Raw genomic sequence first — 25,323 nt, forward strand, 5'->3', positions numbered from 1 at the left:
CATGTGACTTATTATGGTTGATCCCAATGCTGTTCTCCAGGCTTAACCGTCTGTGAAAGCCAGGGAGTCAGTGCCCTTGTTTCCATCTGGAAGATAACCTGCTATCCTCTTTCCTTTATGAACTATTGTATTTTGATTTGTCATTCACACTTTATGATTGCTGCCTCAACCCTCCCATCTGTATTTCTGCCCCTGATCCATTTCCCTGTCTTGTACTTCTTTTCTTTTCTTTCCAGCTTCCCTTCGGAGAAGGGCTCTTTCACCTCTACCCTCAGGATACTTCGAAGAGGCGGAGCAAACGCAGTGCCCGTAGGAGACAGCAGCTCCAAAAAGACAAAAGGGTAAGAATGCATATGACAATGAAACAATATACTGTGTATACATGTGTCTTTTTTCTATATGTAAAAAGTCCTAAATAAGAGATTTAACTTAAACAGTGCTTGTTACAAAAAGCAAGGTGCAGGTTCCAAGAAACATTCTAAATAAAGACAATACATAGATATAAACTCTCACAAGGACGGGATTTCACAAACCACTTGGCAAACAGCAGGCAAAAGAAATTCTAAGAAATGAAATAAACTACTACACAATCACCCTCATTTCATCAAACTGAAACTTCCAATGAGCTACTGAAGCAAAATCCTTTGGCTCCACATCTAGTTTAGTGCTTTATTGTGTATATAGTCATAGCAGTTTTACCACCAGTTCTCAATGAGAAATTGCAGTCCTTACGCAACTACAGGGTAATTATGCAGTAACACTATGATAAGCTGTGGCTCAGCCTAAGATTAACTGGTCGTCGTCCTGACTTTTTTTCTGTTTATTTTTCAGAAAAACAAAAAAAAGAAAACTTGTTTTTCCAATCAGAGCCAAATCGAATGCAAGCAATTCCAAACCCAGCACTAAATAACATGCTAAAACTTAATACACTTGTTTTTGGACGTTATTTTAGATTTTATTTTTCATAATGTTGCAGTGAATCTAATTCCTTGTTTTATTTCATTTTTGTATTTTATGATTAGCATTTTCCTCAGAAACATTTTGATTGCACACATAAATAAACAGGGCCATTTCTTGGATTAGTCGGTGCTTCAGTGGTTCTGCATTTGCAGTAGTAAAAGCTGAGCTATATTAATGAGAAAAAGTGTCTTTTTTTTTTTCTTCTGACATCTGCTTTTCTAATAAAAATATACTTTCTTACAAAGTCTGATGACATTTATGTTGCACTTGGTTAAGTATGTAATCATTAATTTGGGATCTTAAATGTTTGGATTGGGTAATAAGTCGTGCAATGATCGATTTCCACATACAGTTTGTTACCTCTTGACAAACAATAGCTGTAAGTAAACATTATTCTCATTTTTAAGTAATCTTCTTATTGTTTGGGTTAATATTTAATAAGTCTACCCATTTACCACAATTTTTCAGCTCATAAGGCCTTACACACGTAAAGCAATGCCTTTCTTGGGGATTGCTTTGTAGCTAATAGCCTATGACAACCTCAAAGTAGAGATTAGTTTTGACCTGACTCGCCCACTTTGGGTTGCCAGTGGTTATTTCCCCTGTCATTGCTACAAGTCGCCCACTTTCACTGATGTTTTAATCTCAATTAACTGCTACTTGTCCTGTAAGACAAAGTCTCACAATCATATTTATTTTTTGTCTGACCAACTGTCCAATACCCCAAAATATAATCAGTTTACAGTAATGAAGAAAAGTATCAACTCTTACATTTATGGCAGTAAATATTTGCCCTTTTTGCTTGAAAAATAACTCAATCAATTATGAAGCAAGTGTAAATTATGGTAATCTCATGACAGTCATGACACTGGACTCACTCACAAATTGTTTCAGCTGTTTTTTCTTATATAAAAACACGTATGTGCCGCATCTTGAAGCTCAGTACTGTTGTGTGCTGAGCTGTGTGTGTTCAGCTCTGTCCACTGTTGGATGTAGTGAAAGTGGAGGTCCTGCTGCAGACAATCAACTAACCTCTCTAATTGCGCTTGTGAGAGGTGCTAATGAAAATAAATGCGACCCACTCTGACGAGCTAATTCTGCAAATGGAAGTGAGACAGCACGAACATGGGCAGGTCCACATTCCAGGTTTTAATCAGCTGCTTGACATGCTCACGTGTGACACCAAGGCTATTGATTTCTTTGGATTTCCAGAACCTATGAGGTCAACAAGTCTGATTTTATGTTCTTTGTTTATAATTTTGAGGTATCTTTCTGTCATTTCCCAACCTACAGCAATATCTCTCAGCTCTGGGAACATAAAAGAAAGATCTAATTGGTGGAAATTGTATTCCACAGCCCTAAATAAAGAAGCATTGTATTTAGCAGATATTGTATTCTGTTAAACCTCTTTTTACCTGTAACTGAGTCATTAAACACTCATTTAACATGCAGTCTAATTGAGTAGCAGTATTGATGGAACTGGGTGGTGTCCCAAGAACCCTGTTATTCCTCAGATTCTATTAGTGGAGCGTGTTGACCCACTTCCGACCAAAATAATCTACTTGTATCTCTCCTTTTCATTTCTCTCTGTGCATACCTGTCTATACTTCCCTGCTTTTTCCCAGTTTATCCACTGATCCGTCCATCCATAATTCCTGAAATACACCTTTTTTTATGAGACATAGATAATATAATATAGCCTTTTAATAGAGATTAAAAGGCTATATTAAAAAGTGGGAATGGAGCAAAGGTGGAATGTAGAACATTAAAAGAAAATGTTGTGAGTGAGCAGCATCCCCTGACCCCGAAAGATGCACGCATGGAAAAGCCAGGAGGGAAATGAGGGCAGTGAGAAAGGAGACAGCCAGCACTGCTCTTTGATTTGGAGTGAACTGAAGCATTGTGAGCAGGCAGTGGCAAAGGCGGAGAGTGATGGCAGTGCATGGGCACTGTTTGATGTTGTGAGTGGGCAGTATGACATGCTGTCTCAAGGGAAATACCAACTCTCCTGCCAAGTAAAGGAATAAACTGCTGATGGATGGAAAGAAGACGAGGAAATGCCAGGATAATATAGATATTGCCGCTAGCCGCTCTGAATATGAATGCAATTTTGTGATTACAAAAGTAATATAAGGCTAAAACAGCGATCTTACTTTAAGCAAGATATCTTACTTTACAGAGCTAGTTTCTGTTTAGCTGATTTGTGTGCTTATTTACAGTTTCTTTGCCTCATGATTGTGTAGGGTATACCATAACAGGAGAGCCAGCTGAATAGGCTTTGGCCATTTTAGAAGGACACATTTAAGTGCTGCTCCGCTCTCTTATCTTTGCGGGTAAACACGCCAGACAATGCCTGTTTCTTTGTGACACACTAGAGGGAATTTGTGAAGGGTAAACATAAGAGGAACATTTAGCTGGAGACCTCTTTTGAAAATGAAGCTTTGAAATTGTGAAAAACACATTTAGTTTCTCACGTACAACTGCACAGAGAAAGAGAGAGAATCAGAAACTCATCCAAAACCTTCAAATGAAATCATTGTCCATATGACCTTCAAGACAAGCAGAGTGTTGGCAATAAATTTCAAATTGAGAGCTTCTCTTCAGGCTTGGTTTAGCCAGTGCCAGACTCTAAAAGATTAAGTGGCTTGTTGTTCCTTTACCTCTACTTCACATATTCAGCTTTTCCAAATGACTGAATATGGGTACAGTATTTTAGAGAGAGAGAGAGAGAAAAAGTTAAACTGTCACAGGAGATGGGGTGCAGTTCCCAATTAGAATGACTAAATTGATAGGTTATTATTACTCCTGTCCTCAGTTGCTGACAGAGATGAAGGCAGCGGAATAATGGGAGTGTTTTCTTAGCTCTATGATTTGAAGTGTGAGCAGAAATTAAATACAACATCGCTATCAAAGACAACCAGTCATTTTCATGCCAACCACCAGCTAATCAAGCAACTACATTTCATCCCAATCATTTATTTGTTCTGTCCTATGTTATCTTTCTGAGCTCGATAATGGTTATTGTGGCAGCATTCAGTAAGCATTTGTAATCCAAATCAGAGCTGTTCATCTGCTGAGATTTCTTTGATGATTCAGAGAAACACAAGTGTGTTTGCGAGTGTAATTGCTGTGGCTTTTGAGCATACTGACAAGGTGAGTTTGGGAGCCCCCGGCTCCAGCTGCAGCCACTCTTATTAGGAGAAAAAGAATAGCCTCTTTCATTTAGGTGATGTTCTGCCTTCACGGTACAGTAGAGCACAGCTGGGTTTTGTGATTTCCTGTGCACAGAGCAATCCCAGGCAACATCTCAAGCGTCATATCAAACAGAATCTTATTGCTTCTGTGCTCCAGCATAAACACACCTGGGTTTCATTTGGCTCTTTGTATGATTCTTTTCAAAATGTGCGTGAGATCATTGTTGATTTTAAACTGACATTGACCTGACTTTTTTTTCTTTTTTTCCTTTCCCCCGCAGGTGAAGAATGTCATCGAACAGGAGGGATTCAGTCGTCAGAAGCGAGGCTACAGAAATATCAACGATATTGAAGTTAACATGAGTGACCCTCTATTCACCAAGCAGTGGTATCTGGTGAGTAATAAGCCAGCTAGCTGTCTGCGTGAAGCCTGACCTTTAGCACCAGCCCACATTTTTTCCACCTTAATTACTCAGAGACCGACCATATTCCCTACCGCCTTCTGTATGAACATTGTTATTCTTTGTTAAATTAGCCTGGCAAATATCATGCCATCTCATCTCTGCATTCATGTTGCCTAGTTTCCCCTCGTTTACATTAACCGGTGAGCATGACTTTGATGCTGTAGCAAGCTCGCTTTCATTCATCTGGCCTGTCAGAGGAATCTGCTGACATTTACTTCCCCTTCCTTTCAAAATCACCCTCAAGCAGTCCTTATCCATAACATCCTGTTCCTGCACATACACACATTCTGCATGTTGACTAATTTCCTAATGGTGGCTCACCTGGGTGCCATGAGTCATGGACGTTCTCCATATTGTCTGAGTGATTAGATAAACACAGGCCAGGCAGACGGGACCCCTGGGCTGGATCTTAATGTGGCTGAAGCTTGGCAACTGGGCTACACAGGCAAAGGAGTTACCATCGCAATCATGGATGACGGTGAGTATAAAATCCTTCATTTATAACCAGGAGCACTGTCTGGAAGCACTTAATCACACCTCCAAATATCCATCGAGCCGATTTATTTGTATATGTTGAACTTAATAAAGAATGTATGTTGGTTCTGATTAATTTGTCTCCCTGTTTGAGGGGACTCACAGCATGAAATCATGATTTACTGACCAGGTTTTCAAACAGCCGCATGTCATTGTGCAATAAAAAAAACAGAAACCTCTTTCTCCTTTAGTATGCATGCTGTTTTTTTTTTTTACACACAAAGAAGCATTTAATCATTTTTGTATATATTGAATATTACCATTACAACTGTTGAATCCAAGCGGACAGGCTCAATTTTCTAGTTTAAAGTCCAAAGATACAACGGCATTTTATTTCATTATATTTGAGAAGCTGGACCCTGTGATTGTGGAATATTAATTTTAGAGATTGTTAACATGTAATTTTTTTCTTTCCCAGTTCGTTAATCATCTAAATTGAATTGCGCAATTTGCTAATTTGTGAAAAGTTGTGTCAGAATAATATTATTCATCATTATCCTCATTATCAAGCATTCAGAATATAATAAAGCAAAAATGAAACCGTGATATAAAAATGGCAAGATATTTTGCTATCCTCTGTGATGCATGTTATATGACTCAATATTAATTAAAAAAAAGTCCCATTTCAGGTATTGACTATCTACATCCAGACCTGGCATCAAATTATGTGAGTACATACATTTTCTTTTAATGTCATACTTTCCTTCATTTGCGTAAAGTGCTGTTAATAAACAAAGCAGGAGTTTAGGTCGAGGATTTCATGGGCTTCGTGTGGTTTGTCATTGCCAGTGACAGGTGCTTTCCAAGTTGCCTTCATGGCTGCTGAGTCTCCTTGTGTTCCCGGAGGACGCAGAAGCAGGCAGACGGCCAGCCAAGCTGTTTAATGTTAATGCACACTGCACTGTAGCAGGCACAATGGCAGGCCGATCTGTCACAAGCAGAGATAATGCCAGGGTAGTTGGTGCTGCATAATGTGATGCTCTATCTCCAGAATACTGATAAAACCTTAAAGGACAAGAGGGATTGCTAAATGGAACACGGCCTTGAAGGTTCAGTCTGATTACACTATAACTTTTGCAGTTTCATCAGTGTGTCTGCATTGTGGTGTCTTCTTCAATCTAGGGATGAACAAATGCAAACCTTTTAAAGAAACTCTAATGCTTTGTTGATTTCAAAATCCTCCTACTTGAAAACAGACTTTTATGGTATTTTAGGCTTTTATCTAAAAATGCCAAGAGTTTTGGCTCTTTTTTCAGCTGTTTGCTTATGTTTTGTTTCCAGGAGATTATCCTGATGCAAAGGGCTTTCTGTTTGTACTTGTCTGCTGTAGCTATTGCGCCTTAATTGTGGCTTGTTTTTTCCCCCCTGTCATGCATGCATGTATCCTGAAACTTACATCCATTTTTGCCTGCCTTTGCATGTCTTGCTTGTGAACAGAGATGAGCTGTGGCCCAAAAATAACACAGCCTCAGCTGTGTTGATGCGGGAGCATCCTCCGCTGGATTGATGGATCATGCTGTGCATAGATCCAAAGTGTGTGTCTGTGTGCGTGGCACTGTGTATGTAATCCTGTGGCGCTATTGTTGTTGTGCTTTTTTATAGACCTAGACATACCTAGAAACCCCCCCGAAACAAAACAAAGAAAACATTAAAAACCATTTTGAGTTGATCTCGAGTCGTTACTTTGAATTGATCATGTGGTAGAGCTGCTTTGAGGAGACAAATGTCAGCTCATGCAAGGGTTTTAGGCTGCTTGTTTTTCAAGATCATAATGCTACAGTTTACGAGATACATTTTGATATGACAAATAAAATGCGAGGCTGTGTTTTTCTCAAGATAAATATTAAAATATTAAAATATTAATAATATAACGTGACACTTCAATTTCATGGCAAATTTATTTTCAAGTGCAGGAGTAATAGTGCATCACAAGATTCACAAAAACTCACAATTCATGTCTTTCTCTATATTCTAACAAGTTCTATATATTGTTTTTACTACCATCAAAAAAATTAAAGAACTGAATATAAAATAATAGTAGTAAAAATCACAGGCAAAATAACAGACATTGAATCTGATTTAATTCCTACAGATGAGTATGGAGTTGATCTTTCTTTGTATCTCAGCATGCAGACAATCTGCAGGGGCCTTGTAGTTATAGTAAAATGTTGAACACAGGACCCAATGGTGTTGGTGACCCTTGCAAGCCTGGAATGAAAAGTTCATTTTATTTAGCTTTTTTCAATTTCTAAATAACAATGACATAATTCCCTGAATAAACTGACTGTGTGACTTGAGCTTGATTGCCTAAAATACTAACTCTCACCCCTTACAAATGAAACAAAATGGTTTGGTCCACCCCATACCAGGACTGCCCTTTGCAGCACTGATAATATTTTATTTATTCTACCTTGGGGACCGTGAGCCACTGTATCCACACAGAAAAGAAAGCAAGAAGAGGGAGAGAAAGCAAACAAAAGGACATCGCCTGTTAACAAAGGTTAGCATAGCTCACGTAGAAGGTTAAGTATTGTTCAGTTATCAGCAGTTGTTAAAAACAGTGAATTAGAGTCGAAATTAACCAGCACAACAGCTAGAAAGAGTGAAGCAGTAACTGGTCCCTCTCCAAAAGGATGCACAAGATGTGGCAAAAGGTGAAGTCCCATAGCTGCAATGAAGAGCTGTTTCAGCTGAAAGCTTAGCACTAAGCTTTACTGTATGTTGGACCAGCTGTTCTGAGCTGCCAGGTATTTTGAGGAAGCCTGACTATTCCAGGCTGATGAAACAGTATGCTAAAATACCACAATGACACTTCACTATATTTAACATGGTTCTAATGGAACAGCACGAGGCAGCAGATAACTGAAACAATTTTTCAAAAGTGGATACATACATGAGAGTTTGCTCGCTTCTTCCTCTGCAGCCATTAGTTTGAACAGTCCCATTAGCCGGGTGAAATTTAGGAATGTTGCAGTTGGGCAGTCATTCCCTTCCTAGGAAACAACTACTTCACTACAGAAATTCAACCACTGGATAAATTTCAGCATTTAACTTTTGATTTATCTGCATTCTACCATAGGAAAACCAATTTAATTCAAACATGGCCCATTTATCCCCCTGAAGTTCAGTGAAATTCGTGTATTTAATGCATGAAGACTTCTTTACCCATGGCTCAGCTCTTCTACGTCTTATAGAATTATTGTTATTATCATTGTTATTAACAGGGTAACACTAACACCGATAGACAGATAACTACATCACACCAGCAGCCACTTTAGAACCACCAGTTAACCCGGTAAGCCCGTCTTTGGACAGACTCAAACACAGAACCTTCTTACTGTGAGGTGACCGGTACCACTGTGCTGATACACTGATATAACTAATCTAACTACATTACGTATAGTATTTAATGCTGTCAGTTAGTGTTCTCTTTGTTCTATCCTCTCCTGGTTTATATAATGCCTTTTTACTCTCACGTAACACTCAAATCCTTTTTTACACTGCAAACTGGATCCACAGACACAATTTCAACACTCACGGACACGTGAGCCCACATGGATGTCTCAGGAGATACCTGGGGTTCAAACGTCTAAATAACTAATGACTCTGACTTCTAAAATCAACCTCTATATTGTTGAATGTCTGTGGTTGTAAAATCATTTTAGAATCTTTTAGATTCTTTATACTGAAAATGACAATCATCTTGGTTTTCAAATGGCTAATGGGCTTTCTCAAGAAAGTAATCATAAGAGTATAAATACTGATTTTGGCACTTGTATCCACCTGTAAATTATTTCTCTATAATGTTAAGTAATCTGCTGCACTGCGTGTCGAATGAGTGGCGTGCCATGAAACAAAAAAGGCATTTTAAAGAAGCCAGTGTGTTTCAGGCTGATGAGATGGCATTTTAAAATACCACAGTGATGCCGCTTGTTAATTTAGTTTGTTACTTATATGGACACGGATGCGTTTCTTTAGCTTTTGCTACTTCAAATCAAACAGCACACAAACACTCTTGTGTGTACACTCTTGCAAATGTTTTCATGTATCGCTAAATTATCAGATATGCAAACTGCCATGTGTGAGATCTCTAACTTTTGTGTTTGATAACATTAAGAACGTTAAATGGCTCTTATATGTCATGTCATAAGCCTAGTTTAAGGATAATTAAATTATTTACAATTATTATGGTGTCTCTAGGGGTGTGACCTTAGCACCAAAAAGGTTGAAATCTGCATAAGACTGTAAACAGATTAAGACACTAATAGTATTTTGAGACATAAGGGTTGAAATGTGAGGGGATTTCAAACTGTGCTGATTTATGGACATATTATAGATTTTTATTAAATGAAAATTAATTACTGGCTGATTTCAGTGACCACTACAGATTGCTGTGTATGGTTGTCAGAGCAATTTTCTTTCTTTTTTTTTTTAGTCAAAAGTTGCATGAGCGATATGGCACAAGAAAGAGACTGCTTATTTATAGGGGTCATAGTTCTGAGACAAGTGCATTCAACTTGATCAATGGTGTTATTTGTTATTGGCTTTAGAGGATATAACATTTGTCTTTTCTCTTTTAAATTGAACTTTGTGAAAGGTTGTAATATTGAGTTTTAGGTCCTTTCTCAGGAATTTCATGTTGTTTTCTTTAATGGAGAGATGTCTTCAGAAAGACTTTTTTTTTTAAAGATTTTAAAGAGAATTATGTGGCCTAAGATTATGTCCACTAAAACTGAGAATAGGCAGTGTAAACTCTCTGAAATTGGTTGGGACCTTGTACTATAGTTAAAGTGTTTTGCCAAGGGCTTCCAAGAAATCATGCATTAACTTTCCTACATTATAAATTTGCTTATCAGCACTAGTGGCCTGTTGAAATCTGTCCTGATAACATGATAAATGGTTCTGGGAGAGATACATAAGGAAGTTTTGTCTGAGTTTTCCCCTTCATCACCAACATACCTCAGGAAATAAAACAAATTTTAACTACTTAGAGCAATTTCTCAGGGGTCCCACTAATATGTCGTATTACACTGACTTGGTCCAGTCATTCCCATGTTGGGCCGGACAAAACAACAAGATTTGTAAAATAAGGAGAGGATTCGATTAAAATCTTTAAGCTCTTCTTAAATGTTTTCTGTATTTTCAGTACTTTTACCACTTCAGGTTAAAAAGTTAAAAGTAGTGTTTAAATAAAGCCATAGTCAAATTTAAAGGTGAAATATCTCTTTGACAGGATATCTTAAAAAGGCTTAGTGTAAATGTGGCAAGAGTCCTGTCCGGATACATCTTCTCCTTTTGGCCCGATGAGCCAAAAAGCTGACAGAAATATGGAGCAAACGAAGTGAGGCTGCAAAGTTGTACAGTTGCACAACCTTGCTTTGCAGCTGTCAATTGAGCGAATGAGCTGTTAACTCGTGTGATCTAATTGTTACTATAGCTGACTCTAGAAAAAAAATACTTGCCTCACTACCACATGAGCATGGATGGATGACAAGTTTGCTTCATTGTTCACTTAAGTACCATAAGCTCATGTGACAGTGAACAGCTAGTGGTTGCTGGGGAAAGGTGACGAGGCTGAGGCTCGGCAGAATCCATTATTCCGACTGTTGCTGTGCACAGGACAGCAGAGAAAGAGTAGAGCCTGATTGATAGCAGAAGAAGAGCTTGAGAAGCACAGAAAGTGATTCATCGACAGGCTTGGTGTCATTTATTACTAGGGCTCAGGACTTTTCACTTCATTTAATAAAAGAGAACAAGGACACACTCCTGCTTCTGATGTGGACTCAAAATCTATTAGGGAACGGCATGTTCTAGTTTCAAATGTTTCTGCTCTGAGTATTAACATTTAAAGACAAAACTTTAGATTTTTAACTTTGCTTTTGTTGAGCAATATGTTATATGTAATTTTTGTGTGGCATCATACCTACTTAGAGCAGGAAAAGAGGAAACCAAATGTCACAAATACTTTAGGTAACTTTCACCTTTCTGTTTATTACCCCTTCTCTTGAAACAATTACATAGTTATGAAGTGATCTCCATCACGTAACCCTAGTGGCTCTAAGTATTTGTACTGTCCTCTAGTTGTCTGCTCCACATCGTGATAATTACAGTGTTTCTCCATTGGGTCACTAAGCTATTGTCGTTTTTCTTCTTCCATTGTTGCTGACTGAGTCATCTCCTCCAAATGCCAGCCTACACAGCTCACAATCTGCAGCATGGAAACAGCCTCCAAGAATGATCTGATGTATTTGGGTCTGTAGTTAATGAACAGTGCTGTGGCTTCTCTGTGACCACACAAAGCGGCATTTTATAGGGACTAAATACACAGCTCAAAACAGGATGCACTCCAAGTGACAAGAGTGACAAGTAAAGGAGAGACTTCACCTGCTGCAATAGGTCATTTTGTATTAAAGTAAGAACAAGTGTAGTGTTTACCCGAGGATGTCTTACTGTGTGTGTATATCTTCCAGACATGGTTATTCTGATAATTCTGTTGACTGGGTTACTACCTGTCCAGCGGATGTGTGTCTGTCTCCTGCATTTTCTCTTGCTTTTCCGTTGCTGTTTGCTCTGATCATATTACTTTTGGCCATGTGGAATTAAATGTTGGCAGTGATTTGGCCATTACTTTCTCAGTTTGAAATCCCCACTGTGACCACACATTACTTTAGTATTGCCGCAGATTAAATATTGGTAGTTAAGTGTTGCATGAAGGTGTTCAAATGAGTTTTAATGTATAAACCATACTGTAAGTTTATTAGGAAGAGCTAGCTAAATCTAATACAGTCGAATACAATTCTGCACTACAATAAATCATGTCTTTATGAAGGTTAGACAATAATGTTCAATGCTGATGTAAGCTTTTCTATGCTGCTCTAAGGTATTGTGCAAAATCTCGAGCCGCCACTCATTTCTTTATATTTTGCTTCCATAGAACCAGGCCAGACTTTTTAAAGTGATCTAGGCCAACAATTCTCCAGGCTTTCTAAAGGTCTTTCAGTGTTTTTCTTTGGACATTGACTGCTTCTTTACTGAGTCTTATCTTTTTAATTTCAGAGGAATTGTTTTTTTTGTTTATTTGTTTTAGCCACTTAGCACTGACCTATCAATCTTTCAAACATAAAAAGGCATATATCTTAAAGGATGAATCAGTATTGTCTAGATAACATTTGTTCTATGGTGACAACTTGGCAAAGAACCAATTTGTTCCAATTTTCTTAGCTGAATCTGTGAAAAATGTCAAAGATAACACAGTTTGACTTGCATGAAATATTTTTTTTTCAGTAAGGTGAAAAAAAATAGCTATTAAATGAGAACCTAGGCAAGTCTTGGCATAGTGTGCAGTGTGTCCTTAAGACGAATTGAAGAAACTGGACAAGCGGAGGACAAAAGAGGAAGTACTAGGCTTAAAAAACTACTACAGTTGAACAGTATTTGAAAGTCATGTACTCAAAAATAGGAAAACAAGCAAAAGACCTGCCAGAAGACCTGAGAGATGCATCTGTCATTTCAGTTGATTCATCGACTTTTTTCTGAAGTCTTAACAGAAATGATCTCAATAAAAGTGTGGCTGTCAAGGAGTCTTTCTTCAGGTAGGGAAACAGGTTGAGGTATGCCAAATTACACAAGAACTGGCAGGTATGAACTGAATGATAAATCCATCTTTGATTCAAATATCAGTATGTATGAAAGAGGTCAGGTAAAACAGTGAGAGTTTAAGTCATCTGTGAAACACAGTGGTGGGTCTGGTATAGTTTAAGGTGGCATTTCAGGCACTGGTGTTGGAGATCTTTTCACAATTGTTGAATTATGATCACGGAAAAGTATTAAAGTCCAACACACCATGCTGTACCATGTCTGGAAATACTCTAATTGGCAATGACTGCATTGTTCAGCATGGCAATGAGGTCAAACATAAAAGCATAAACGATAGAAAAACACATAATGGACACTATCATTCATGGACTGACCTCCCCAGAGCCTGGACCTCAGCATTATTGTAGCAGTGTGATCATCTTGACACACAATGGAAGAAAACTCAACACTAAAAGAAAAGCTTTGAATGTCCTTCAAGAAACTCAGAGAGTTATTCCTGAAGACTACTTTAAAGAATTCCCAGAAAACCTAAGAGAGTTCAGGGTGTGTAAATAAAGGTGGTCAGACCAAATAATGACTATTGTCTTATATATTCTGTTTTCATGTATGATTGCACATGCTCCAAAAGACTGCTTCACCTATTTTCCATTTTCCATGCAAAATATAAAGGAATGTGCAAAGAAATTGGCTTTATTTTTATTTTTATTTTTTTAACAAAAACAATATCAGACTAGATGTAGCCTTTTGGCAAAAAAAAAAAGTGAATGAAAACATTTCTAAAAATGCCTAAATTTTCCCTGAGCTGCAGGTTGGGTGGCTAGATTTACCTGATTAACTTCCACACTAGCAAGCTTAGAATTCAAAATCACCCCTGACCGGTGCATAAGGATGACAGAACAGACTGTGATAAGGTCAGCACTTGACTGTGAAATGCTCTTCCCTGTCGTCTCTCCTGCTGTTTTTCTGTCTCTATGTTGTTTTCGTAAATGCATCCATTCGGTCCTTTCAGAATGCCGATGCCAGCTACGACTTCAGCAGCAATGACCCGTTCCCATTTCCGCGCTACACAGATGACTGGTTTAACAGGTAAAGCTCGCCCAGACATTGCCTATTTCTATATACACATACTCAGTGTGTTTTTGTGTGCACGTGTGTGCTCTCCCTAGAGTCTGGAAGCTCTCTTCTATTGATTTTCTCTCCACATAGTTCCATTAAGACATAATGGTGTGGTATAAACAGAGCTGTTGTCCAACACAAGAGAATAGAAAACACAATGGCTATTTTTAGCTTCTCACTTGGAGGAGATAAGGTGGATAAAGGCGGACAACCACAAGTCTAGTCTCCTCTCAGGGACAAGTGTTCATGGTGGTGACCTTCTGTCTGATAACGTCTTATCTGCCTCCCATCTCCCAATCACACCAGGGGATCCACTACCACTACAACACATGGAGCAAAGGAGCAAAGGGAACTATATTCTTTCTCTATCTCTCCTTCTGTACCTCCATCTGCTCAGCTATATCTACATATGTGCAAGTGTCTGTTACATAGAGAAGCGGGTATTCGGGTCTGGTACTGAAGCAGTTGCTGACTGTCGGGCAATACTTGCTGGTTAATCGGCTGGTTGTTATAAATAGCTGCCTGTCTGTAGCAAAGCATGCTGGGAAAGAAGGGTTGACTGCAGTGTCCCTGTGGGGAGAACGGGATGGAGACATAGACACGCATCACATGGCGAACACAAAACGCCGATATGTGCAGTCGTACTCAGACTCATATAAATGCTCTGAAAATGGATGGAAATGTTGCTTTTCCTCAGGCAGATCCATTCTGTTAATTATAATAGATTTATGGCTAAATCTACCCATGCTGTTATCAATATCCTCATTCAAGACACACACAAAGGCAACAATGACAAGAGGTACAATGAATGTGTGAATGCTTAGCTCAGACCTAAACCACTATATATCATTTTCAAATGTATGTAAATTAATGCAAATCATTTTAAGCACTTTCTTTGCTTTCCGCTGTCACCAGTCACGGCACAAGATGTGCTGGAGAGGTTTCTGCGGCAGCCAACAACAACATCTGTGGTGTGGGAGTCGCCTACAACTCCAAGGTGGCAGGTGTGTGTTATAATAAGCTTGCAGTTTCAACAGAGGAATAACAATGAGGGGACAGCAATGTTAAACATCAGGCCCGATGATGGTGATGTGGTGAAAGCTGGGAGGGTGATTCAGCAAGGGAGATACTAAATGCTTCTCCTATAAAATATACTGTAGGGCATTATGGAAGAGTAGAGTTACATCGCTGAAACATGTTAAAATGGTATTTCTCTACTCACAGAAGTAGGAAGATTTAGATTCAACTGAAAAACAGGACAAGAGTCCAGTTTTTGTTTCATTTTGATTTTTATTATTTTTGTTTCGCTTTTTGAGTGACGAATTAGAAATAAGAAAATCAGTACTGACAGCTTGATTTATGTTCTGCTACAAAGCTAACATAAAGATTTGCTTTAAACATTGTTTAGAGTTTACATACATGAATGCATCATACTTTTTGCACACTATGGATATGCAAAACCTATGCTTTCTTTAATTAGCAAGTAAATTAGTAACTTATACTTACTTTTTGGTATCAACTTGACGGCATCTGTTTGTACCACAAAACTGGAGTCAGACTTTTACTCTTTCAGGTATCAGAATGCTGGACCAGCCATTTATGACTGACATCATTGAGGCATCATCCATCAGTCACATGCCCCAGATTATTGACATCTACAGTGCGAGCTGGGGACCAACTGATGATGGCAAGACAGTGGATGGACCCAGAGAGCTCACATTGCAGGCTATGGCAGACGGCGTGAACAAGGTAAAGGTGCACCTTTACCTTGTGCTGTGAGCTTTAACCTGTGATGGAAATTTATTGGTGTATCTTTAAATCTCTTGAAAGAAATCTTCATTTTTTTAGTGCCGCCCATTTGTGAAGGTTTTACTCACCCTTGAAGTGGCACTAACAAGTACACAAGGTCTTTTATTACACCAGCTGCAGGGTTTTGAGAAATTGAGTAAAGTCACCTGTTCAAAACTGTAAATGGGTTGTGGTTAGATTTTCTTTTCATTTTGTTTTTAATTTAATGTTTCAATTAGTTTCTAGAGTATGATTTCATATTCTTTTTATTTTGTTTAGTTTTATTATATTTTCTTTTTAATTACTATTCTTCTAGAATGAGGTGATTTGTCAGGTGCTTATGTTTTACATGTTCATAAGAGACATTAGAATACAAATATATTTAATTACCTTTAATTGACTCACTATCATGTAGGTAGTCTAAAGACTCAATACACACGAACCAAGGCCTTGTTCAACAAAATGCTGTATCATTTGTTTTTCTCAGATTTGTGAGTGCACTTATTTCTGTTAGTTTTTAAATCTAATATTTATTTTATTTCCATTAATTAAAATGTTTAGCTTTAGTTTTTAATCTAGTTTTAGTTAAAGTCAAAGCATTTGCATGTACGTAACAATCCCACTTACCCTCAAATATACTTTGTGTTTTGTGCCAGTTATCAAATGTAGGCAAATGTAGTTAAACAAGTGCAACTGTATGTGGACAATCTATCGCTCAACTTTAATATGACAGCATTGTACTTGTGAGCATTTTAGCAAAGCTTAAAGCATGTAGATTACAATGCAGACTCATAGAGGCCTCACACTCTTTGTCATGTTTTGCTTGAGTGATGCTCATGAGCCAAATTACTCTTTGCGGACGGTGAGGCACAAGTAACTACTATACTAACGCAAAGATGAAAAGGTGATACCTCCAGGGTACCATGCGCTCTACAGTAAACTGATGCTGATCTACAGCCAGTGTAGATCAGTGTAGATTTTTTCACTCTTCCAAGTGACTTCTTCAGCCTCATCTGACTGCAGATTTCTCCAACCCTTATGAACAGCACATTTGCATAGTGACCGAAACTAAGACCACTGACTAACAATGGGCCGTGTAGTCAGTTTCCTGATTATTAATATACAAACTGTCAATGACCATTGATCAGTGGCCATGAGTACCATTCACAGAAAGTTGGGGAATGGCTGCAATCAAAGCATTGGAAGATGGTGAAAGATGAACCCTTCGGCCCCCTAAAGGGATGGTCTTCCCTCCTTGACTCAAACCAGCATTCCTCCCTGTCCAGGATGCCTTTCTCCAGTTAAACATAATCACCTTTCTGGGATTTCCTTACTGGACGACTGAGCATGCATGAACACACTCCATATTCACTTCCTAGAGACTTACTCTAACCTAAAATCTACTACTAACCATTACTCTGACCTTGAAAATAAATAATTTTTCAATTTAGGGCCAGACAACATCAGCAATGTCTGGACCAAACACACACACACACAAACACTCACACAGCCGTCACGCTAGTAGTGCCACTGCCAGTTGCTTGCCTGATTAATCATCATGTAGCCAGGTGTGGGTTGGTCTGAAACGACCCTGTCGTAGGCAGGGTAGGTGAGCGAGAGCAAAGCTCACTGTAATGTCTGATCATGTAAACACAACTAATCAAGCAGCCACTCTGCGATCTGCCACTTAGATTCTAATGATCACTTATGTAAGCTATTGTGTAGGCCGAACATGATGTGCATTGTGCACAAAAGGAAACATTTAAAATTAAGAAGCACATTATTTCATATTAACAGCTGAATAAGGCAGCACGGCTTTAATGGAATTAAATACACTGGGTGCTGTTCCAAATGAAAGCACTTTGTTTGGATAGTGCAGGAGACAGATTGCAGAAGGCCTAAAGCACATAGGTGTGCTCAACAATACTCAAACCTCTTTTTGCATTTCAAATAAAAAGAGATAAATAAGCATCATGAAAGGTAGGACATGGCACTCCTCCTCCACTTGATCCTTTGTTCTGTGGGGAAATGGTCGGCCTTTTGTAGAACAGGTGCAGCATTTGGTGAGGAGGATGCTCTCTGCGTGGAGCCACAGTCAGTTGTTTCATGTTTCAAGGCACTCTATCGGTAACAAAGATGTAATTTTACTGTGTTTAAATTTGCAGAATGAGGTGTAGAAAAAAAGACAAAAAAATGCTGTCATTTTACCTTCCTTGACTGTAGCAATGCCAATTTACATGCTGTAATGGAAAAATAAGAGACAGGACAAAACAGGCTTGTGTGCCTGTGTGAGTTGCCAGTTCCGGTACACAATAGAAATTTCACTGAATTCTTTTGAGTGCTTTCTTTTTTCTTGTTGCTATCATTTGTGCGATCACAAAGTTTTTCATCAATAGCATTGTTTCTTTTTTTAATATTACGACCTTCTGATGAGATCTGCCTGCTTTGCATGCTTACAGGCACAGAATATCACAATAAAATTTATTTAGCTCTAGAAAGCAATTTATTTTAATACCAGTGGGCTGGACAGCGTGGGCCAGTGGAGTTTATGTGTTTTGCTTAAACGCTATCCTCTGTGTCGATCCTTTAATAATGTAAGATTGTTCATTTACTCCCTGCCAGTTTTCCCCAGATCCTTCTTTCTACTTCATGAAACAATAAAGAAGACAAATAATTAAACAAATTTTTAAAAAAAAAACACCTGCCAAAAGACAGCAGAGTTTTGCCAGCTTTCAGTGGGCAGTGGGTGATTAAGCAGTTTCTTCTAAAGAGCACGCCCGAAGTGACTAAAAGAAATGATTCCAAATAGGAAACCACCACCTGTGACAAGGGAGGTCTGACTGGCTTGTTGTCAGTGAGTAATTGAGAAATATACACAGGAGTCCTGTTATTCAATCATTTAAAGTTCTAAGCAAAGTATCATGCATTGATATGCATCATAAACTCTCAGATTTCCAATTTTCATTTCACCCAAATGAATTCCAGCAAAAAAGAGAAGAACTGTGACACACTTTCATTTCACTGGGATCATGATGATAATGTTGTTTTAGGGGCGCGGAGGGAAAGGCAGCATCTATGTCTGGGCCTCAGGAGATGGTGGTAGCTATGATGACTGTAACTGCGATGGTTATGCCTCAAGTATGTGGACAATCTCCATCAACTCTGCCATCAACGACGGGCGCACTGCTCTGTATGACGAGAGCTGCTCATCCACCCTGGCATCTACATTCAGTAATGGACGGAAGAGGAACCCAGAGGCTGGAGTGGTGAGTGTGCTTGTGTTTTATTTGATCTCAATGTGCAACACAGTTCTGAAAGAAGAAACAACCTCAAATATTTGCCGTAATGTCTATCAAATGTTTTGATAGTTCAGGGTCCCTGATCTTTTTCCATTCAAAGATGACTCAAGGCTCATTTGTGATGTTAAATGCCTTTAGACGATGGCTCTTCTGATTCATAGATGGAACTGTAAATAGCTTTTCAATTCGCCCTGCGGTCAGAAGATACTATGAATGTAACTTATGAAGCTGTCAGTTTCTGATGGAAGAATTGCTCCTCATTGTGACGTACAGCCCAGCATTTAATTGCGTAATGGATGTCTGTGTGTTTGTATGAGTGTGTGTAAGTGCAGCTGGCTCAAGCCTATCTGCACATTTACGTGAAGAACAAATACATGACATCTTGGGTTGTTTTAGGATAATCCCAGGATAATAATATATAATAATAATTGTTCTTCTGTCTTCGTATGCACATAAATTGATCAACATCCTATATAACATGCTTGTGAATGAAGCATGCAAAGGCAGCATAAGCGATTATGCAAATCACCTTTGGCTGTTGACAAAGTCATGGATCTTCCCAAGGGTTTCCCCTCTAATTAATGTCAGTCTGTTATCATTTCTAATTAAGCACAAATTAAAATTGAAAACACTGTTTATCCAGAGACATAAACATTTTCTCAATGTGTGTGCACAGCTGTTCAGCCAAAGCACCCTGGTCATGCACATCTCTCTATGTCTTTTCATATTTGTGCAGAAACATAATAAAAAGGTTGTTTTGTATCTTGTGCACTCTCACTAACATAATGATAATATATGCAAAGACAATGAAAACACGTTAAATAAAGGATTTCATTGAAAATAGTATAAATGCAACATGTCAAGTGCAAAAAATTGAATGCATGAATGTATATATTCTTTTAAAATTTGTGCTTGTTTTTAATTTGATGCGAGCAATATGGTTCCAAATAGGACAACAGCATGTTTGCCCCTAGCTTGCATCACGTGTCACTCTGTAAGCGGGAACCGAGGAGACCAGCCGTTCTAATTTTTCCCATTTTTGGCCTAACGTTTGCTTTTTAAATTTCATAATGGCTCAGTAACAGGTCTGGAGTTGTGGCTTTCAGACGTCTTGCTAAGCACATGCACTGATTTCCACTACACAACTGTGTCTATTTCAGATAAAATCACTGTCATTTCATACAATTTTTTTGTCCTTGTTCCCCGTGTCCACAACATTTATTTGTATTTCACAAAGTCCTTTAAAGAAATTCTGTACCGTATATGAAGAAATATTGGATTTTCTTTATGCATATTGAGTTATCTGATTTAATACAACAATTATTATAACATATTACTGACTTACTATAATGAAATTTTGATTATAACGTTACATCTTTTTGCATATTTGCAACAACAGCAAAATCAACTACACAAAATAAAGATTAAAATTACTTTGATATATATATTTTTTTCACTTGTACTTGAAGAGTGCCTTCTAAAAACAAATTTAAACAATAAAAAATGTTGATCTTCTATGTATAAAGTTGTCTTTTTGTGATTATTTTAGGCTACTACAGATCTGTACGGGAACTGCACACTGCGTCACTCGGGAACCTCAGCAGCAGCGCCAGAGGCAGCTGGTGTCTTTGCTCTGGCTCTTGAGGCTAAGTATGTACTCTACTGGTCCTTTCAAAGTGCTATAATAATTGCGATTATTGATTTAGACAGACTGTCTGTATAAAAACATAATTAGGTTTCCTTATTCAACTTCACTCTGCTGGAGAAAGTGATAATCACAAGGTATAATTTTAACCATTAGATCTGGACAATCTTCAGTTTGTTTTTAAGTACAACCTCGAGCTTTTGTGTATTTCTGAAGTAATGGCTTTAATGTCCTCTGTCTGTGTGCATCTAAACTCCTTGAGAGCACAAATAATCTCTCCACTTTTCACAGAGTTGCTTATTTATCACAACTGTGAAAAGGAAAAACTGCACTCACTCTAACGCCCACAGAGCACAGACTCAATGTATGTTTGTACCAACGGTACAAATAACCGTGGATCAATGCTCTTTATACCTTAGTGCAAGGCTAAAAGAAATTCAGTTCATTTTCTTTTAAGAGGGTTCAGTACTTTCCCATATATGTCAGATGATACCAAAAAAAACCAAACAAACAAAAAAAACAACACTTATTATCTTAGCTTGCTGAAAATATTTCTGTCTGGAGGCTAATCTTTGCAATCTATGGATTCCATCCTTGATGTGTCATACTAAATCTGTTAATCATGCCATTTACACTCCATTACAAGATAGAATTCACTTTATGAGTTTCATTAGTTCTAAAGAAAAGGAACCTTGTGGATCAGAAAGTAATTGAAAACATTTACCACTTAAGCAAACCCACCCACACATTATTATGAAACCTGGATAATTACAGCTTCTATAATCCTTGAGGGGAGACATTTCCTTTTCTCAGATGCTTCATTTCTCACGTTAAAGGGTGACAAGATTCTCTTGCCTTTAACTAACTCCAGATAGTGAAGTTGAGTAAAGAAATGGTGTTTGCTTTGCACACACAATAATGATGTTGCTGTTGGGAGGAGCGGATGCTCACCCTGTCCGGCAGCAAATAACCCACAAGCCTTTTTACTGCCCAAACACACTTGAATCGTGCAGCAGCAGGAGTCAGTGAGTCAGCCAGAACAAAGCTGTCACTACACACAGCCAATATAATGGAGGGAGACACAGACAAAAGCAACCTTCTGCCTCCAAGCATAGACTCTATGATGTTTTGGATAATTGAATTAATTTCAACAAACCCACGAATCAGAAATGTTACAAATGTAACATTTGTTTTCTTTTGCTTTTACCACTTGTAACTAAGCTTTCTGTGTTTTTCTAGTTAGCCCTACCACAGCTAACCTACAATGCTGTCTCTTCTCTGTCACTCTTTTTTTCCCCCCCTTGCCTTTGTCATATGTGCGCTCATGACTGTCAATCCATCACAGCCCTAACCTGACATGGAGAGACATGCAGCACCTGTCAGTCCTAACTTCTAAGAGAAACCAGCTCCATGACGAAGTTCACCAGTGGCGAAGGAATGGCGTGGGACTCGAGTTCAATCACCTTTTCGGCTATGGCGTGCTGGATGCTGGGGGCATGGTGAAAATGGCAAAGGAATGGAAAACTGTGCCTGAGCGTTTTCATTGTGTAGCTGGATCCATTCAGGAAGTCCAGTGAGTCCCATTTCTACTTATTCTGCATTTTCTTGTGCCCCAAATGCTGCATATTACATATGTACGCTGTATAGTCCACAATCTCAAACTGCTCCAAAAGTTTAAAAGGGAAACCCTGCTGAGTGCAAAAGACACACTCAACTAATTACTGGGTAATCCCAGTATGGCCTAATTCAATAAATCATTGCAAAGGGAGTGTCTACTTCATGATGCTGTAATGTTTGGATTGGGTCATCAGTCTCTCTGCTGGTCTTGAACCTCTAAAAGATCAACATTGAATACCCTGGCAGAGGAGGAATTACATTTCTAAATTTCAGCTTAAATCAAACATCTAAAGTGGTCATATAGATTTGAGCATTTTGTCTAGTGTTGTCTTGTTTTGATTGATAGTGACAGTTTTGCTAATTTTACTTCCCTGGGATGTTTGACCTTCATCGCGAAGAATGACGTATGCGCTCAGTTTATCAGATGACTAATTTATCTGTTAAAGGGAAGTGACTGAGTGCACATCATGAAGTCTGCACTTACCAGAAGGATTTTGTGTCAATACAACTACAGATAGGGAACAAAATAAAGGAAAAGCCTGCAATCGCCTACGGAGAAAGGTGATATGGTGGTTCTCTAAAGCCGTGAGGGTGAGGGGTAGGGGAACTGCTGGCATGGTTTGGGTCCAGATGTGTCATATGTGCGAAGCTTTCCTACAAATCAATACAAAGTTGATATGGATGATAATTATATTTATCCTATGATGAAACACCTCTGTTCTGCTGGGAGTGGTCTCTTCCAGGATGTCAATACTCCAAACCATAGGATACAAGCAGTCACTGAATGTTTGAGTACGGCAATAATATGAAGTACACAGTGAACTATATCACAACCTAAGTGAGATTTTGACCTGATGTCTAAGGTAACGTTCTACTCCACCATCATTAAAACAACAGCTTTGGTCCTTGTCTCCAGGAGATTTCACGAGACCTTTAAAATTTTGTTGGTTTTCCTTTAATTTGCCAATGTTACCATTACTATTGTTGTTTCCCAGTGTGCACTCACAAGAAATCTATGTCTACAAAATGTCTGGGGAGCATCTTTAGCAACAGAATTACTAAAGCACAGAAGGGAATATGTAACATGCTTAAAACGGCATGCCTGTTACAAGTGACCTTTATGAGTCATATGTCTGAGTGCGTAATCAAGTTGTGGCTACATCAGGAGTTGGTGGGAAGGGGGCAATATAGTTTTTTGGATGGGATTCTTTAAAATGACTATATCATTCTAAGCATGATGCATTTCTCACATGAAATAATGTTAACTACATCAGTTTGGGCTCTAGCAGCTTCAGTCTCTGCCCTCATATTTCACAGATGCAGCTGTAGTTAATGCGTCTTCCCTCTCGTCTTATCCTCACTACATCAGTACATTATCTCTCCCTGTATTTTGTCCATCTACAGCCTTGCTTTCACTTCACTGTGCTTCCAATCTCCATCTCTGTCGTCCTCTGATTCCTTCCTCTGATTCCCCTGTCCCCACCATTGCACCAGTCACAAGGGTTCTGGTATCCATTTATCTGTCATATCGTAAGGCTTTGAGCTTAAGTGTGCGATGCCTGGTGGTTTCCTCCATCCCTCTTATTTGCTCTAATTAGAGCAACACAAGTAGGCTTGGAGTTCCCTGGAAATGCCATCAATCCTGGCGGAGGTGTACATTTGTGTAGATGTGTGTGACCTAAAGTAATGCTTTAACATGTATTGTGAAAGTGTCAGTGTGTGGGTGAAGATAAAAAGCTGAGTGAATGCAGTCCGTCTTTGTATTTTCTTCCACCATCAACACCCACAGTACCTTATTTCGGTCTCTAATCAGAGCTTCACAGACGATTCAGTCACGACAACATGGTGTGAAAATGTTCCTTTGTGTGCTTGCGTGTGTCTGTGTGTCTGTGTGTCCCTCCCCTGAGTTCAGTGACAGATAAAAAAAAGAGCACGGTACAGCTTTTATTGCATCCCTGGAGAGACCACATGCAAATGGTGGAAAGAACCTGCTCTCTTATACAGAGTGCTGGTGACTTTACACTGCCATTATTATCTGGATATTTAAGCTTCCAGTGCAAAAAACAAAACAAAACCCCCAAACAAAAAATAACCTATTTTTTACACTGACATAAAAAAGGTTTGCATATCTCAGGGAAAAATGAGTAGCGGGTGATGTTCATAGGTAAGAAGCTCCAAAAGAAACCTCTCTCTTCTTTTGAGTGTTGTGTTGAAAGCTATACTGGCTGTGCCATATTTTTCATCAGTTCACTGTTTCCAAAGCAGCACTGCAGGGTTTTTGCTGCCTCTATTGTGGTAGAGCTATAATTACAACAAGCCCACCTCTGATGATATTGTATCAGCGGAGAAAAGCAATAAACACTAACATCGCCATTCTAGCAAACACACTCTCAGCACTGATCTGATAGCTGCTCGGGCTCGCTGCAGCTTACTTTGCTGGAGGAGAACTTCTCATTATCAGTGGAGCTGGCACACAGTGCCACGCTGTGTGGCAGGTTTGTTTTTAATCTCCACTGGTCCTGCCCTTCAGAGGCATCTCTGTCCCTGCTCCACGGCCGACTGCTGTAATTACTCTTGCATGTTAACTGATAGGCACAATGCAGCTGCTGCACACAAGATCCCCCTTTAAGGTTCATATGCACACGCTGTAATAAAAAAATAAATCATGAGTGAACTGCCCAAGAATAATGCTTTTAAAAATGAAGATGCCAAGAAAAGCTGTTGTAGTACATCCAGACATTAACTACATGTTTTTAAAGAAGTGTTTCTTCTTTACAGTATGGGCTTTTTACATATAACACTTCTAATGTTGATGGAGAAAAAACAAAGCTCTTATATTTGGTTATGTCAAATTTCTTATCACAGGGTGTAACTTGTTGTGCAGTACTGCGCTACGAACTGTTCTGTTTTTCTGGGAATAGCAATTTACTTCATCAGCTCACCACTGCACTCACCTCGCTGTGCTCTGCATAGCGCCCTATTAATCATTTTTCAAACTGAATGCTGTTCCATGCGTCTCTCTCTCTCTCAGTTTCTGCGTTTCTTCTCTGCTTCCCTCTCTTCACCCCCTAAACCAGGCCCATTTCCCACTGCTGTGATGTGGCCTTAGC

General features: G+C 38.8%; 1 protein-coding gene across 1 annotated transcript in view; it reads left to right on the forward strand.

The window, feature by feature from the left end:
• pcsk2 (proprotein convertase subtilisin/kexin type 2) overlaps positions 1-25,323 on the forward strand; it is a 29,393-nt gene that overhangs the window by 2,180 nt on the left and 1,890 nt on the right. The window contains exons 2-11 of the mRNA XM_084947888.1: positions 237-341; positions 4,436-4,549; positions 4,988-5,096; positions 5,782-5,819; positions 13,758-13,834; positions 14,780-14,868; positions 15,438-15,613; positions 18,703-18,918; positions 20,501-20,601; positions 21,942-22,169. Coding sequence (XP_084804014.1) covers positions 237-341; positions 4,436-4,549; positions 4,988-5,096; positions 5,782-5,819; positions 13,758-13,834; positions 14,780-14,868; positions 15,438-15,613; positions 18,703-18,918; positions 20,501-20,601; positions 21,942-22,169 — 1,253 coding nt within the window. The remainder of the gene's footprint in view (positions 1-236; positions 342-4,435; positions 4,550-4,987; positions 5,097-5,781; positions 5,820-13,757; positions 13,835-14,779; positions 14,869-15,437; positions 15,614-18,702; positions 18,919-20,500; positions 20,602-21,941; positions 22,170-25,323) is intronic.

The sequence above is a fragment of the Perissodus microlepis genome, chromosome 13 (genome assembly GCF_051167445.1).
Source record: "Perissodus microlepis isolate ML-2025 ecotype Zambia chromosome 13, ASM5116744v1, whole genome shotgun sequence".
Taxonomy (NCBI): Eukaryota; Metazoa; Chordata; class Actinopteri; order Cichliformes; family Cichlidae; genus Perissodus; species Perissodus microlepis.